We start from the raw sequence: 15,746 nt of genomic DNA, 5'->3' as shown, positions 1-15,746 counted from the left end.
AGGCTAATCCGGCTCATCTCCGGTCTAGTGAATTAGTCATGGGAAAGCGTATCGGCAGGACGCCAGTCGCCACGTGCCAAAATAAACGTGACCAAGATATACGTCTTCATCGCACTCCCAATCCGGTGTCGGTACTCTTGGAGCTACAATCGCATTGGCGCAATTTTACGCAACGCTGCAGCGATTGGCCAACCCTTTTCGTGAATCCAGATTTAACCGTGCGATGGAGGCAGATGTATCCGCCGATTCATTAGCTGACACGTTGCGTTGCAGAATATCACCTGGATAGACTGCGATAGTGTGAACTTGCATACGGCCAGGGGACACGGATATCATTTGTGCATACATCGAATTCGGCCATCTGGACATCACTCGAGTGGAGGAACGTTTATCTCGGTATGGCATCCAGTTGTTCCCACGTATCCCGGGGACCTCATGGCTGAGACCTTTCGCAGGCGGCAAGTTCAAACCACGCGCACGCTTTATATTATAGGTACACAAGTATTATACAGTATTGTATGTATTTCGGTGTAAATACTATTGCAATTGCATTTCTCCCGGTACAGCTGATAAGCGCAGGACGTTGCGCGTTCATTGTTTACGTATGACAATATATACGAGTAAATATTGATGGACCGAAATAACATTGCAATTCAGTTTTTCGTGTCACCAGGCCTCGATGACTAATTTATTGTTTCTGTGTATATAACACAACAATATACAGTACACGTTTTATGATAATATAGATCAATTTTTCGGAAAACTCTCGTGAAAACATATCGAGTCTACTACAATTTCTCTTTCCAACAAAATAATAGAAGTAATAATAATAAAGTGATCGCTTGGTGTAGATCGATCCTATGTTATATATCTACCTATATCGAATTACCTATTGGTAAAATGCAGGGAATAATATTTCTGCGACAGAAATTTGTTAATAAATTTTGCAGAAAGGTGAAATATTTAATTTAAAGAAAAAAACAAACAAAAAAACAATCCATTGCATCATCGAAGGACATTTTACATGTATGATTCCTAACGTTCGTGAGCGATGCACGCAGTCCTATGTGAAACGTGCGGGGTTGCTGCGGTTTCGCGGTTTCGTGATTTTTCGGAACTAACTGTGGCTGGTGGAAGCGAGCAACGCTCCATCCTTTTTCGGTACCAGCGTGGTTTTCTTTGTTCTAAAGGCGTGGCATACTACCTACTCACACGCTGTAACATTTATACACACGATGCGTCCAACGTGGTAATTTTTTTCACAAGCCTGCGTCCTCTTATGAGACGCAGCCAGCGGGTTTCTAATTTTAAGGAGGTATCGCACTCACTGCGTTACTGCGCTTGTTGTACCGACCACATGATACACGTTTCATTTCTTTAACAATAAGATGAAAAATAAAGATTTCGTGGGTACAGACGGTCGGAAATCATTTGTTTTAACGGCTAACGTTTCGGTCAAAGCTAAGGTCGACCTTCCTCAGAGTCTTTGACGGATATATGACATGCGGTAATTAATACATAATCTAATAATGAAACTCGACTATCATCATCGTGTGACTCACATGTTTGTAATTTTATGTACATGGTTTTCCTTACAAATATGTAACTCACATGGTGATGATAGTCAAGTTTCATTGTTAGATTATGTATTAATTACTGCATGTTATATATCTACCATAGACTCTGAGGAAGGTTAACCTTTGCTTTCACCGAAACGTTAGCCGTTAAAACAAATATTTTCTGACCGTATATACCGACGAAATCTTTATTTCCCCGTCTTGAATCAAATGACGGTCAATAAGTATTACACATCTACAAATAAGGGAAGATATAACTTGTGATAAACCATGGCATACAATCACGAACGGCTCGGACAACTCTTCCGCGTAAAGCGATAAATGTGATAACACATATATTTCTGTCATACACGGAGAGAAAAATCTGAGAAAAATTACCCTGCAGTTTTTGCTGATGCATGTTACAAAAATTATAGGTTTTTGTGAAAAAAAATTACTACCTTGCTTAGAAACTATGTATTTCGGCAGCACAAAATTTAAAATGTGACGACGCATTTTTCTGATGCAGCACGGTAAAAACTGCATTAGGTGTGTTTTACATCACGATTATAGTAACAGCAGGGTAATTTTTCTCAGATATTTCTCTCCGTGTACCCACGCTTATATCTCATTTAACAATGCAACGCTAGAGTTGAACTAAGAGATGCGAAATGATTATATACGAGTACCTATATCTATCATTTACTCCCAAGAGTGCTTTCAGTTAAGGCGAAAAACACTAATTCTCGTCTGCCAGCTAGACCGTATTTACGAATTTGTTGTTTAAAAAAAAACACGGACCCGGTCACGCTCTGCATAGTACAAAATCGTGTTGCAGCAGTATGCTTGCAAGTTGCTGTGAGCACAACACCAGATACTTGTAGAATTTGCGGCACCGTGAAAGCTGCAAATCACGTACAACTCAAAAGCTGTCGAGTGTCGCCGATCCGCGAGCGATTGTGTTCAGTGGACCGAGGTCCGTGGCTTGCGACGCAGTCTTCTCCCAGCCGTCGCGTACGTCGGATGGGAATCTCTCCCAACTGTCGCAGCTTCTGCAATAGCTCACCGGTGTCCGCGTTGACTCGATCCGTCCCCGACAAAGGATCTCCCGTTCCCGCAGGATCGATGATAAAGGTCGTTGTACATACACCGTCGATCACCAGCACCACATAGATTAAAATTGCCGCCTGTTCGACCGATACTGCCTGTAAACCGTGAGATACAATGAGCATTAATCTGAAATTCGCGATTTCAAGATAAACTGCTTTGCGAGTACTTCCATTAATTCAAGTCTTCACATGAATTCGCATAAATATTGCAACGCTTTCGCTGAGGTTTGCTACTTACACCGGTGCGGTGTAGAGCTGGGGACATATTCTGTAACTCATAATCTGTACCGATGACAAAGGTGAAGAAAAACTCTATTTGGAATGACAAGAAAAGCAGTTTTGAACAAAAAAAATCTTACTCATGATAGGCAAAAAAGTTACAGAATAAGGACCCTGCACTGAGACAGTGGCCGCAGCTTACCTCCGTGTAATCTATACGCTATATCCGCTATGGCTCTGCAGAAGCCCTATCCATAAAGGTAGACGCGGGGTCGGCTACTTGGAGGACGGTCAGCTTCTCACCTGCTGGCTGTTCGGCACTTGCCGTAACTCTGTTTCATCTGGCGATTAAAGTTGTAGGTGGTCCCAGAAGGCATTTCGAACACATTGACGCGCGGACATTAATGAATTTCGCTCTCTTTGACAGGCGAGACGCTAGCAGCAGGAGAATCGGTATCCAGGATTAGCGGTAATCCAGAGTGACATTCTCGTCAGACTTCTACCCGAGACTCAGGATGACCGTGACGGAGAGCGGAGAGGGTAAACAGGCCTCGGTTCCGGACCTTTACTCCCAGCTTCGAGGTGCCGCGGCCGAAATTGACGAACGCGCCTCCAGCGAGGAGTCGCAGTCAGCTGCGGTGAACGCGAACGGGATCGCCTCACTCCCTCGGGAAATCGGTCCCGCACCTACGGACGCCGAGCGGGGTGCTTCCATCCCGTCGTCGTACGGATGGTCAAATCCTCTTTCGAACGACGCGACGGTCGTCGGGGTTGCAGAGGAACTGGCACCGTTGAATCAAACCGCGAACCCGACGGTACTAAACGCACATGGCGGTGGTGCCTTGAAAAAGATGGTCGGCCCGATGTCGGCTGAGGTCAAGGCTGAGCCTCCGGACGGTGGGTGCAGAGCATGGGTGATTATGGTTGCCAGTTTCTTCGTTAATGGAATCATCCTGGGCGTGATTAATTCCGCTTCCGTCATCCACATACAGCTGGAAGGAATGCTCAAGAGTAGGAATGTAACTGGAGCGTCTTCCAAGGCCTGTGAGTCGTACATGTATAATATAAATCTATACTATAGCATATAGATCCCCGGTGCATCGCAGGGTAACGACCAGCTAAAAATAGCAACGTTTTTTTACCCGCCAAACAAGTAAACACATTTGGACATGCAAGCGTTCATTGCGTATCATTGCATATTTGTGTATATTTATCAAGTGTATCCAGAGATATTTTAAAAGGGGGTGCCCTGGACGATTTCGACGTCGTCGTACATATCTCCAAATATCAAAGTTCACGCATGTCAAACGCGAAAAGGGACTTAACAGCCCTATTTTATACGCAATTCGGAATAAAAAGACTCCAATAAACTTTTCTTTGTTGTGGAAATAAAAAAAATAAAAATGGCGCGGATTATACGAAATCGCGAAAGTAAATTCGTAGAATTCATGTCAATAATTTATTTCTGCGTCGAATGAAAATTTATTGGAGTGTTTTTGTCCAGAATTGCGTATAAAATTAGACTAATAAGCTCTTTTTTGCATTTGAGATACGTCAACGTCGAAATCAACCAGGGCACCCCCCTACACCCTTCTACATGTCCGCCCTTAGTTGTTTCTTACACTCCCTATCGCTCTCTTGCAATCGTGTACGTATTTTGTCCCGCCCGCTTGCGTTGATAATTGCAATATAACTTAAGCCTTTCCTCGTGATTTGAAACTAGAACACAGACGTTTATTGGCTGCTGTATAATTAATTATAGAATATCGGAATCTGCGGCCTCACAAGAAGCGACAAGTTTTACAAGAGGTACACCCTTCGCTCCTTAATCGTTAATTATTATCAATTTGTAACGCACAAGGAGAGGCTGATACGCGCATACACGCGCCACACACCATACATCTATAACATCACGGGTGGGATCAACGGCCTTGTTTATATTTACGTAATTTATTAATTAACAGTTTAATTGCTGTAGTTTTCCCGTATTATATATATCCTATCTCGATACTTAATGCCCCTCTCTTTTTACGTACCACGCTAACTTTCTTATCGGCAAGCTGAACAAGAGTCGGGTATAGTTCAATGCAAATTGAACGCACAATATTGTTAGGCAATTGTTTGCATTCGTATCTTAATTTCGCCCTGTATTCGTTGTATTCGTCAAAAACATCAAGTATGCGGAAGAAAGAATATTCCACGAAACAGTCGTTCCGTAATTTTTGCATGGGATTGTAATTGGGGAAGAAGTTTTCCATCAATTACTTTGTTGCCCACATATAATATTGGTGCGGGCGATAACGAAGAAATTTTATCGTCTCTTGAAGTATTTGGTATAATTCTGCAATTTCGCGGACAATCTTTTATTTTCGACCGAACAATTGCGAACGTTTTAACTTCGGCCTGGTGCAATCTTGGCTTCTAAGTTTTTCATTTGTTACTCCATCCAGACTCTCGTACCCATCGAAAATTTCGTGCAATTTGTATTTTATACCAAGCACGATATAGCTCTCAATCACTTCGATTTTTAATTGCCTACGTAAATAATTATATCCACTACCTGTATAAGTGTCGCGACGAAATAGTTACGAGTGTTTTCTGGAAAAAGAAAAATAGAAACAATTAAGCATAGAATATTGAAGTTCGGATCTTCGCATGGACGAAAACTTCTGGTCAAATTTGGAATTTTAAGGCACGAACGAACGCGTCTGGGACGGTCGTAAACAACATGGATAATATTAGGTGGGGGGGGGGTTTAAAGTAAAGAGTCCAAAAGTCCATCCGACGGTGAACGACGCCCGCGTTATCATTGAGGCAAATGGCTATCGTCGCATCAATCATACTACAAGACAACGCAATTCTATGTACCTACCCAATGCATACTAGCTCGCATACACTGTGCATCTTTATAGTTTATTATTATTATCATTATAACTATCATTATTGTACACATTGGTACACCGCGATGATTCGCCAAATGCTGTTACATTACCGAGCAAACGCTGGCAACTTATTATAACTCACCCGTATCTACAACAGATCCTCGACTCCATGTCGACGTCGACGTTGACGTAGGTATACAACAGGAGCCCAACAACTTGTTGATCTTCGTATAGAATCGATCATCGGTCCATGCGTCACGGAGTTATCTCGTGACTCGTGCGGCTTTTCCTATAATATCGTTCGCGGAACACCTCCCACCTACCATAACTACCCTGGTTATTATATTATATGTGTGCACAACAAAATTTATACATACATACATATATTTCTTCACGAAGGAGGAGGCGTAGTCCATTTGAAAGATTATAATAATATTGTGTTGTAGCTGGTATTACGTTACTCTGTTGGTATCGATTACTGCACTACTACAGTGAAAATTGGGTTAGATGCTGAGTAAATGGTACCTATCGGGACGACCAAGCTTAAAATTAGTATTCCCATAGGTGCGAGTACCTAACAACGGGTATTACGTCGTCAATTTAATGTAGCCGTAGTGGTGGCTTGTCTCCGTTTGAACTATGGGCGATTAGCAATTCCTAGCACCAATTGTGCACGAGTTGACCAGGATATCAGGCGGGGGCGTACTACATAAGCATGCCATGTCTTTATTTATACCGGCTCGGCTTATTATGTTGCCACTGCAGACGGGTGGTGGAATAATTATCTTTGCATAATGTTCGCAAAAACGGTTCTTTCATTACCGTAGTTTAACACTGGCAAATCATTACCGAATAACGACGCGACGAAGCAGCAAGTATTGGGGGAAGGTATCACGGTGGCGTGTGGAGCGCGATCACTTAATGATGAAATATAAAAAATCAATTCATTACTGATACTTGATGTAAATTTATGATTTATCTTAACGATAAGCGACTAACAATGAAAGAAATTGAATTGGTAGAGACATTACTTGACCCCAATTACGATTAACGAACGTTTAATTTACGATTAATTCAGGTCTAGCATAATCGTCATTTAGGACTGCACGAGGCATTCACCCGGCGGCATGAGAATGGCAACCAAATTTAGTAGTGAAATTAGCCAATTAAATAAGCAACGCCCTACCGAAAGAATTGCCATTTTGGATCACTAAGAAGTATAAGGCCTTTACTTCCTTGTACACTTGTCGTTAATCTTGCGTTCCAGATCTTGCTGGTGCCGGATAACTAATTGGCTATGAAAAAATTCAAGCACAGTACGTTTCGATGCATTCGAAACTGTTCGCGCCGGATTTATGAGCAAAAGAGAGAATCGCTCTCGAATTCAAACGAGCAGTGATTATACCGATTACAATTTACTTCGTTGCATCTTTCTATAAATTCTCTAAAGTATAATTACGAAGCTGCGTTTTGTATCCATCCAAATTCAAGGGAGAGTTTAGAAGAAAATTTAACGCATATGAAAAGTTGGTTGCATCGAATCGAAGATGCAAGCGCTGGACGGACACAAATACGTGTCAATAATTTAAGCGCCAAATCCAATCAGACAATCTGGCAATCGTTATCTGCGACAACTTGCGATACATTTTTCGATCTCGCTTTAACAGTCAGTCCCTGTGCTTTTGTAGTAGTATCCGAATAGGAATACTTATTTATCGTCGTATTGGGTATGAAAGATATAGCTTTACTCGTTGCCTGTAACGCGTGCACGCCACAGATATTAAAGTTTATCACGTGCCTAAATCAACTTCCTTCGATCAGGGTCATCGTAAATCTTTTTTGTATCTCATGTTTTACAATACCAACACATGAATGTTACATCTGACTTGGTTGATTTCATTACCGAGGGCTTCGTATTTCCTATATGTATGTATCTAGCTGCAGAGGAAACAAAACCGTGTCTAGATTGGTAACAGAATAAACCGAGCCTAGTGGACACGTATGCATATGTATAATAGATCTCGCCTTGACAATCATGAATTTGTCGTGCATGTATATATGTATATTATGTATACTATGTATACTCATGAAACATTCGATGGACCCGCACCGCATTCTGCAGAGATACGATATTATTTAGAATATATTCCGAACAAGACGTCAGAGTGAATTACGTGATGAAATCACATTGCCTTGGATTTCCTCTCTTGTGATTTTTTTGTCACCATTATCGACGAAACGATATATTAGCTTCCCGGAGACACCCTACGGTGTTTAATTGCCACTTATTGTCTGTTTTCAAGTAGTTATAGCAAATTGCCAGGTCGCCTCCTTGAGACATGGCTGGAGACTCGACGATGACGAAGTATAGAGATATACACAGACGTATGTAAAAACTCCATATAACTAGGCATATGGGGAAATCCACTGACCGAAATCCTGACTCTCTCGAAACCGGTTCAGATTTTGTAAAATGTTTTTATTATTTCATGAAAGTATTGTGATTATTGGTACATTTTTTATTCGAAGACGTTTAAAGACGATAGCTGCCGATAAAATGTATTAAAGCGCTTCAGAATGGAAATTTTTGTGCCTTATAGCTTTTTCTGTACGACCTATGGTTTCCGATTTATACTTCACTTAAACTTGGACGTTGGCGATTGCCGAATATTATTATATTTCATCGGCTGCTATCGTATAATCGTTCTTGAATAAAAATTCACAGAAATCACGCACTCTTACGATGTAGCAAAAATATTTCACAATGTTTGAACTGGCTTTGAGAGGGTCAAGATTTAGGTCAGGTCGATTATACCACGTGGAATTTCCCATGTATCTTGTGCCTTGCGTTGAATGAATTTCTTATTTGATGAACAGATTTTTTAAATTTCTTTTCAGACGCTCATCCGTGCGATAACTCCTCTCATAATAACTCTATATGTATTTGAGAATTACGAAAGACATTTATGGGCAAGTGATCATTTATAAATCGTATAAAGTGACACTTTTATCGCTGGAATATATATATCTGCAGAGCGATATGCGACTTTGATTGCTCGGAATCGGAGTTGGCCCGGGGTTATCCATGTTCTTGAACTTGAATACGTTTTGCACAAATCTGAAATATTGCATATAAAAATGCTCACTCTTAGTTATGTCTGTCATTATTCCGACCTCACAGTTTTTTTCTTGATATTAACAGCAATTTCGCGACATAGCTTTTCGATCACCCTCTACTCGAGCAAGGATGAGGAGAGGCGGCCCTATTCGGAGGGCCTCTATGCGGACGGGATACTGTACTTCTATCACTCATATTATGTAGCGATTAGAATTTTTAGGAACACACATGTATCACAACATCTTTACATGACGATTGTGGAGTGTGGGTTTCACTTATCATCAACACTTAGATTTGTTTGAAGCACATGTATAGTATACATATTGCATATGTTACACAAATGATGGTGCGACAATCTTGGGCCGTCCAGAGATTGTCTCCGTTTCTTCCTCGATGATCGATGGCCTTCTTATCTGATCATGGCTCAAGTGATTACTGTTTACACATGTACTTTCCATCGTCTATACTGAGTAATGACAGTTCAGGAAAACATGATTTTTACGCATCCATATTTGTAAGCAAGTATGTACTGTATATAGATATACCTACTTATGTTTCCTCTGTTTTGCAGCCCTAGTGACTTCCTTGGCGATTGGCATGATGTTCCTTATGTCACCGGTCGCCGGTATTCTCACGGATAAAATTGGGGTACAAATGACGACCCTCCTTGGTGGTGGCCTCGCGACGTTGGGATTGTTTATATCTTCCTTTATTTGGCAAAAGGTCTGATTTCGTTTATTTTATTTCGAAATTCAATGATAAACGTAGGCACGAGAAAAAATAAATAAAAGTTGAATGAAACACACTGGGACGGTAAATTATCGCGTTTAATTGCAGATAGAGGTCATGTACTTAACGTACGCTATAATGTATGGTCTGGGTGCTAGCCTCGCTTACACACCTAGTCTGGTCATCCTTGGTCACTATTTCAAGCGACGATCGGGTCTGGTAAATGGCATTGTGACGGCGGGTAGTTCCGCCTTCACGGTTGCCATGCCGTACGTCATGCAAGCTCTACTTGACAGCGTTGGCATGAAGGGTTTGCTTATTAGTCTGGCCGCCCTTACCGCGGGTGTCATGGCTTGCGCCGTACTATTCAAGCCTTTGCTACGTGAGTATATAGGAAAAACGTAATCCAATTCCACGTATCATTTATAGTATATGTAACCCAAGTATTTGGATTCCTCGATTTGAGAATAACAGAAAAAAAAATTGGACGTTCATGCCAATAATCAAACTCTTGACAGTAGCTAAGGATTGCATTGTGAATGTTGTTGATGCGCCCTAAACTGTGCAGCGCCATCATCGTCACCCGAAAGATGTGCCGCAGGCCGTTTCAACTTCCAATTAAAACTGAAAGAGGTGATCAACATCTCAATGTGGAAGAGGAAACGCTACGTCATTTGGGCTACCGCAATTCCCTTAGCACTTTTCGGGCAAGTTAAACCTGATTCAATATTTTCATTAATAGAAATAAACAATGTGTGCTGAATCAAAAGAGTTCTGTCATGTAGTAGTTGTACATCCATGAAACAGCAGAGCGCTACGCACGTGTCTGTTATGCTTGAACCAAGATCCTTGTACATCATCTACATCTGCGTAATTTATTCGAATATTGAAGATAATGTAATAAAGATCGTTAATTATTGTCGCCTCTGCAGATACTTTGTGCCATACGTTCACATTGGTGCGTTTGTGAAGAAAAATTTTGCTGGACACGACGAAAAGTTGCCCGTAATGTGCATCGCTATCACGTCTGGAGTGGGGCGCCTTCTGTTCGGATTCGTAGCCGATTTGCCACGTGTGAACCGTATACTTTTGCAACAGGTATGTGCTCACAGTGATATATTCTACACATCGGTTTAATATAGGAAGGTGGTTAAAAACCAGCCGCCTTAAAAAAGAAAAAATGACTAATTGACATTTTCTTGGGAAGCCGAGTAAGACAAGACCGAATTTCGCGGCTCTCTACTAGAAATAATAAAAGTCTGCTCCCCGAAAAATTTCAAGTCCCAGGCTTAGCCTCACCTTCCTCTATGATAAAAATGACAATTCTTTGGCCTGACGAAGGATTGATCTGGATTGAGCTTATTGCTAGAGGTTTCTTCTCAGTTGTCCTCTGCCCGCATTAACTTTATATAGAAGACCAATAAATTCATGAAAGTATCACCTCCCTTTCGACCGAATATTGAGTATTGCATGGGTAAGAAACATTTTTATTCTTAGATTTCGTTCGTCACCATTGGTCTCCTGACAATGCTGTTACCTGTGACCAATTCCTTCAACCTACTGCTAGTAATTTCTCTTGGAATGGGGCTGGTTGACGGGTGCTTCATTTCTCTTTTGGGTCCAATAGCATTCGATATATGCGGTCAAAAGGACGCTAGTCAGGCAATTGGATTTTTGCTGGGAATGTGCTCTATACCGCTGACTGTTGGGCCACCGATCGCCGGATATTTGTTCGATTCCCAAGGTGAGTAAATTTAATTTTATTCGATTCAAACATTCAGATAGCGGATGTACCGGACATATTATAAATTCTGGGTATAATGGTATTATCGTATTAGTACCGGCTGATTATGCTACTGACCTTTTAGGCTCATATACCTTGGCATTCATTTTGGCTGGCGTTCCTCCGATCGTTGGTGCGATTGTAATGTTCTTGGTGAGGTTCGTCGACGATAACACGACCGGCTGTGGGAAAGACGAAACTGAACCATCCGAATGCTTGCATCAGCCCTTGGCACAACCCGCTTGGCAAAACGGTTAGTGGAACCTATTACTCTCATGGCATGCGGAGTTTACCTTCTCGCTGTCTTTTTCATATCGCTATGCTCAATACTATCATTTATCCCTTTACCATTTCTTCTATATGGTATTTACATGGTTTACGCATGAAATATACACTTTATGTGCTTATGGGGGCTGCTAGTTTAGCTCATGTTTGCGAATGGTTCTAACAGCTGGTATTGAAAACGTGTCTGCACGTCCACCTTCGTGACGAATGTTAAACAAAATTCGTTAGAAACGCTACAACTCAAGTCGTGGGCAAAAGTGAATACTAGAAAATCTGTAATTTACGGTGTAAACTGGGGTGGGTAACGTACCTGTACGGATTTATCTGTCCCTCCGCTAAAGTCGAGCGGTCCAGGCCAGGACGTGAATTTGTTGCGGTGGTTCACTTGATACCTTCGCAGGAAACGGAATAAAGTTGGGCCCGGGCGGAGCTAGGGAAGAACCCTGGAGCTGCCAAACTAACCACATTGGCGATGAGTTTGGGAAACGGATCGACAATAGTGTTAGGAGGTGCCCGTCGTATCGCTATGACTGCTACTACTACTTCTACCGCAATTGCAAGCGGCAGAACATGCATAAAACAACCTCTTTGACACCCGATCGTCCGCGACGAGGCTGTCAACTTGTGCCGCACGATATTGCACGATATTCGGAAAGTGAACCCCTACTTCTCTGTACAACGTCTACATCGTGTAGCAATAAGGGCGCGAAGTGGAATTGGTCTTTACATGACTATCGTGACGATTACCGCGATTGGCATTATTCGGAAAATAGTTTGTGTCAGCGGGAGTCCTAGAAATTTGGGATAACTTCGCTTCTTTTGTAAACACTCAGAATTTCGCTACTGTGACAGTCCTTTCAGGAAAGAAGATCCTGCCGAATGAATCTTATAAAGTGCGCACTCCATACGAATAGACGCTGACAAACGTATTGATATTCTCTACTTGTTTTTCTACCTTATGTAAATAAACTGCTTTATTTGTATTTTTATAACTACTTGCCCTTTTTTCCCCATATACACTTTTTTCTACGTATTCACTCGTATTATTGTACATATGTCTGTAGACGTGCGGCGTGTTTGCATAATACGTTTATGCATATACGTGTGTTTTTGCCCGTGTTGCAGCTTACCTCTTGAAATGTCTTTACTCGGCTTTCGATTATTCATACAGCTGGTAACTTCTTTTTAACAATAAGGCTAACCGTTCTACCGCGTGGAAAGAAATTCCCAAGTTCAGAAATTAGTTAAGCCTTTACGTACATGTGCTTGTATCTGAAAATCTGTTTTTCTAATCTAATTTTTACGTCTATCGAGCAGGCATTGAAATTGCCCTAGGTGAAAAGATGCACTGGTTTTTAATGAATAATGAGTAGTAAACAAAACATGAAATTTTGGCTACTTCATTTTGAGGTGAATCGTAAATTTATTTTGATTACAGAAGGAAAGGAGCTTCAAGATATGGACAGAAATGGCGAAGCTGCAAAATCTCCGTAATTCATGAAGAAACTAGCGATTTCAATCTTGTTTCGTCCCTCTTACAGAGTTAGATTAGTTAGCTTGTAATTAGTAAATGATGTTTAAACGCCTATCGTTCAACGATAGAAGCAGGATGGGAGATCTATATACTATCGGGATGTGCTTAATATGTATGGGAGAGAGAATTTAAAAATGGAAGATGATTTATGCCGGTTGGCGATAGTTGTAACAAGTACAAAATCCCTCTACGAACATTAGAGCATACTAATGGTAGATAGACAAGATAGGTAGAAAAGGTTTTATAGGTGATCAGACGGAGCTTTGAAAATGCGAAATAATATGAGAATTTCGCTTAGTTTTTAGTCTGCACTCCGCAACCAATGATTTGGTCAGACTGATCGGTTCGCTGACTGAACAAAGCGCCAGCCCGTCTATGGTGCGAATCGGAAAGTAAATTTTACTCTCGATGATTCATTGCCTATGCTTGATCGATGCAAGACTTACGAATTGTCAAGGTGTGCAACTTGCAATCTTGAAAGTACAGATGGATAGTTAATCGTTGGGTAACAATTAGCGTAACTACCGAGCAACAGGATGATTACATGATTGTTACCATTATTTTTTATACCCAATTGATTGCTGTGAAGATGGTTTTCTGATTGGAAAAAAAAACATATGCAAATTATATATACAAGTTAAAATATTGAAATTATAAAATTTGTTGAATTACTGCATTTAACATTTATTAAACAGTACAACAAGGCGTAACTGCCGATATTGAAAGTGCATTTATGGATTTTTATCTAATGATAATATGCGCGATTCAGGGTGGTCCTTAAAACGGTTATCTTTGAATTTTGATTGTCTCACCCCCCAAATCGACTTTCCCCATTTAACTCTTTTCAAGTGTACGGTAAATCTACCAAACAGATTTCAAAGAAATTCGATACAGGGGGGTTTGCTTGGATTGCTGATTACGAATCTGGACCCGAAATTTAAAAAGTCAAAATAGTGGATCCAATATGGCAATATCAAGTGAGTTTGGGATGTTTGTCCGCCACATTGGATACGCCATTTTTAATTTCGAAATCTCGAGTCCAGATTCGTAATTAGCGACCCGAGCAACCCCCCCCCCCCCCCTGTATCAAATTTCATCGAAATTCGTTTAGTAGATTTACTGTTCCCTTGAAACGGATTAAACGGGGAAAACAACCCTCTGGCGGCACGAGTTTGAAGTTGAGATAAAAATCTGAAAAATTTAAGGAATTATTTTTGAATTATTTGGAGCCAATGTGGGGGATGAAACAGTAGAAATTCAAAAATGTGCTTTTTAAGGACCACTCCAATGCGCAAAGTGCAACATGTGTTACGTAACGTAATAGCGATGGCATTTAAAATAGTACCTAATACCGAGGGTAACGATAACGACGATAATGTTAATCATACAGGTAATAGATAATTAATGTAATAATTAGTAGTGACTATTTGGTTTATGTGCATAACGCACACCAGAGTATCCTGAAATGCTTTTAGACTATCGGGTCATCGTTTATCTGCAAATTCATAGATTAAAGTAATAATAATCGCAACTGCATAATATTATGTACAAATAACATACTTACAATGAAACTGTGCAGTATATCATGTGAAACCAACGACAGTTTCGACGGCGAGTCGTAATCATTATTTCTACTGTGAATAATAATTTATTACTTCCCTTACCTCCAAAAAACAACATTTGCTACTGAGTATCTGTGTCGAGACAATAGAAATATTCTGTACATACGTGAGGCGGAACTACGTATAATACATCATTTTCGTGGATCACGCTGAATCGCGTCATACTTTTGTTCTTTCTCTTTTTTACAAGCGTATTTTGCGCCTCAGCCCTGCGATTAATCGAAAAGTACTTAAGCTGTGGTATACATTGAAATTGTGTACATATCTAGATAGTATATGCTATACATATCATTCCAATCGCTTATCATATTGTGGTTGCTGTCGTTATAATAGTTTTCATTATTGTTGTTATTATCGGTGTCATTATTTTCGTCATCTCTGTCGTCGTTATTGTTGTTCTTATCGTTGCTGTTGTTGTCGCGGTTGTTGTTACAATTGTTGTTATTCTTATTTTCATCCTCATGGTTTGTTGAATTATGTCAAAGTTTGAATTGTGTTATACACCTGCATATCAAACTCTACTTATTATAGGTTTATACGTAATATACGTGACAGTTTGCTTACGGGTGAAAAGTGGAGTTTAAAATAATGTATTTTTATTATCCAGCAATAAATATATGTGTCTACCACGTTTTCGTTATCCAGATGAATGAACAAGAGCATAATATATCTATATATGTGCTTGCGTATGGTATAATGCACATAATTAGTTTGGCTATTTGGTTTATGTGCATAACGCCAACGGAATATCCTGAAATGTTTTTAGACTATTGGGATACTGTTGAATGTTTTTTTTTTTAACTCAAATCCGGGACAAAAGGAACCGTTCTGCAATCGGCGGTTAATCAATATCGTCATTTTGTCCCGGATGGGTGGAAAAGGACTTTTATCCCGACTCAGCTGTAATAG

General features: G+C 40.5%; 1 protein-coding gene across 5 annotated transcripts; it reads left to right on the top strand.

The window, feature by feature from the left end:
* The first annotated feature begins 76 nt into the window (after window positions 1-76).
* Window positions 77-15,468, top strand: kar (monocarboxylate transporter 10-like protein kar). 5 transcript variants are annotated; one of them, XM_046618960.1, is made up of 9 exons: window positions 77-493; window positions 3,312-3,928; window positions 9,456-9,607; window positions 9,722-9,995; window positions 10,182-10,320; window positions 10,546-10,711; window positions 11,111-11,357; window positions 11,482-11,649; window positions 13,120-15,468. In XM_046618960.1, exons 2-9 carry the CDS (start codon window positions 3,400-3,402, stop codon window positions 13,173-13,175), a joined length of 1,731 nt encoding a protein of 576 aa, XP_046474916.1. In that variant the 5' UTR covers window positions 77-493; window positions 3,312-3,399; the 3' UTR covers window positions 13,176-15,468. The 5 variants fall into 5 exon arrangements, with proteins under 5 accessions (XP_046474916.1, XP_046474915.1, XP_046474914.1 ...); XM_046618959.1 differs by lacking the exon at window positions 13,120-15,468 and adding an exon at window positions 12,082-12,664 and having other exon boundaries at window positions 77-396; XM_046618958.1 differs by lacking the exon at window positions 13,120-15,468 and adding an exon at window positions 12,082-12,664 and having other exon boundaries at window positions 77-458.
* The last annotated feature ends 278 nt before the right edge of the window (window positions 15,469-15,746 follow it).

Source organism: Neodiprion pinetum, chromosome 3, assembly GCF_021155775.2.
Source record: "Neodiprion pinetum isolate iyNeoPine1 chromosome 3, iyNeoPine1.2, whole genome shotgun sequence".
In the NCBI taxonomy this organism is placed as follows: domain Eukaryota; kingdom Metazoa; phylum Arthropoda; class Insecta; order Hymenoptera; family Diprionidae; genus Neodiprion; species Neodiprion pinetum.
Note: the sequence above shows the minus strand (reverse complement) of the source record. Positions and strands in the feature narration are given on the sequence as shown.

Coding starts and splice junctions, on each gene's coding strand:
- kar (XM_046618959.1), top strand. CDS start 3,400: ATGACCGTGACGGAGAGCGGAGAGGGTAAACAGGCCTCGGTTCCGGAC. Junction 3,929..9,455: donor TGGAGCGTCTTCCAAGGCCT/GTGAGTCGTACA, acceptor TCTGTTTTGCAG/CCCTAGTGACTTCCTTGGCG. Junction 9,996..10,181: donor ACTATTCAAGCCTTTGCTAC/GTGAGTATATAG, acceptor TAAACTGTGCAG/CGCCATCATCGTCACCCGAA.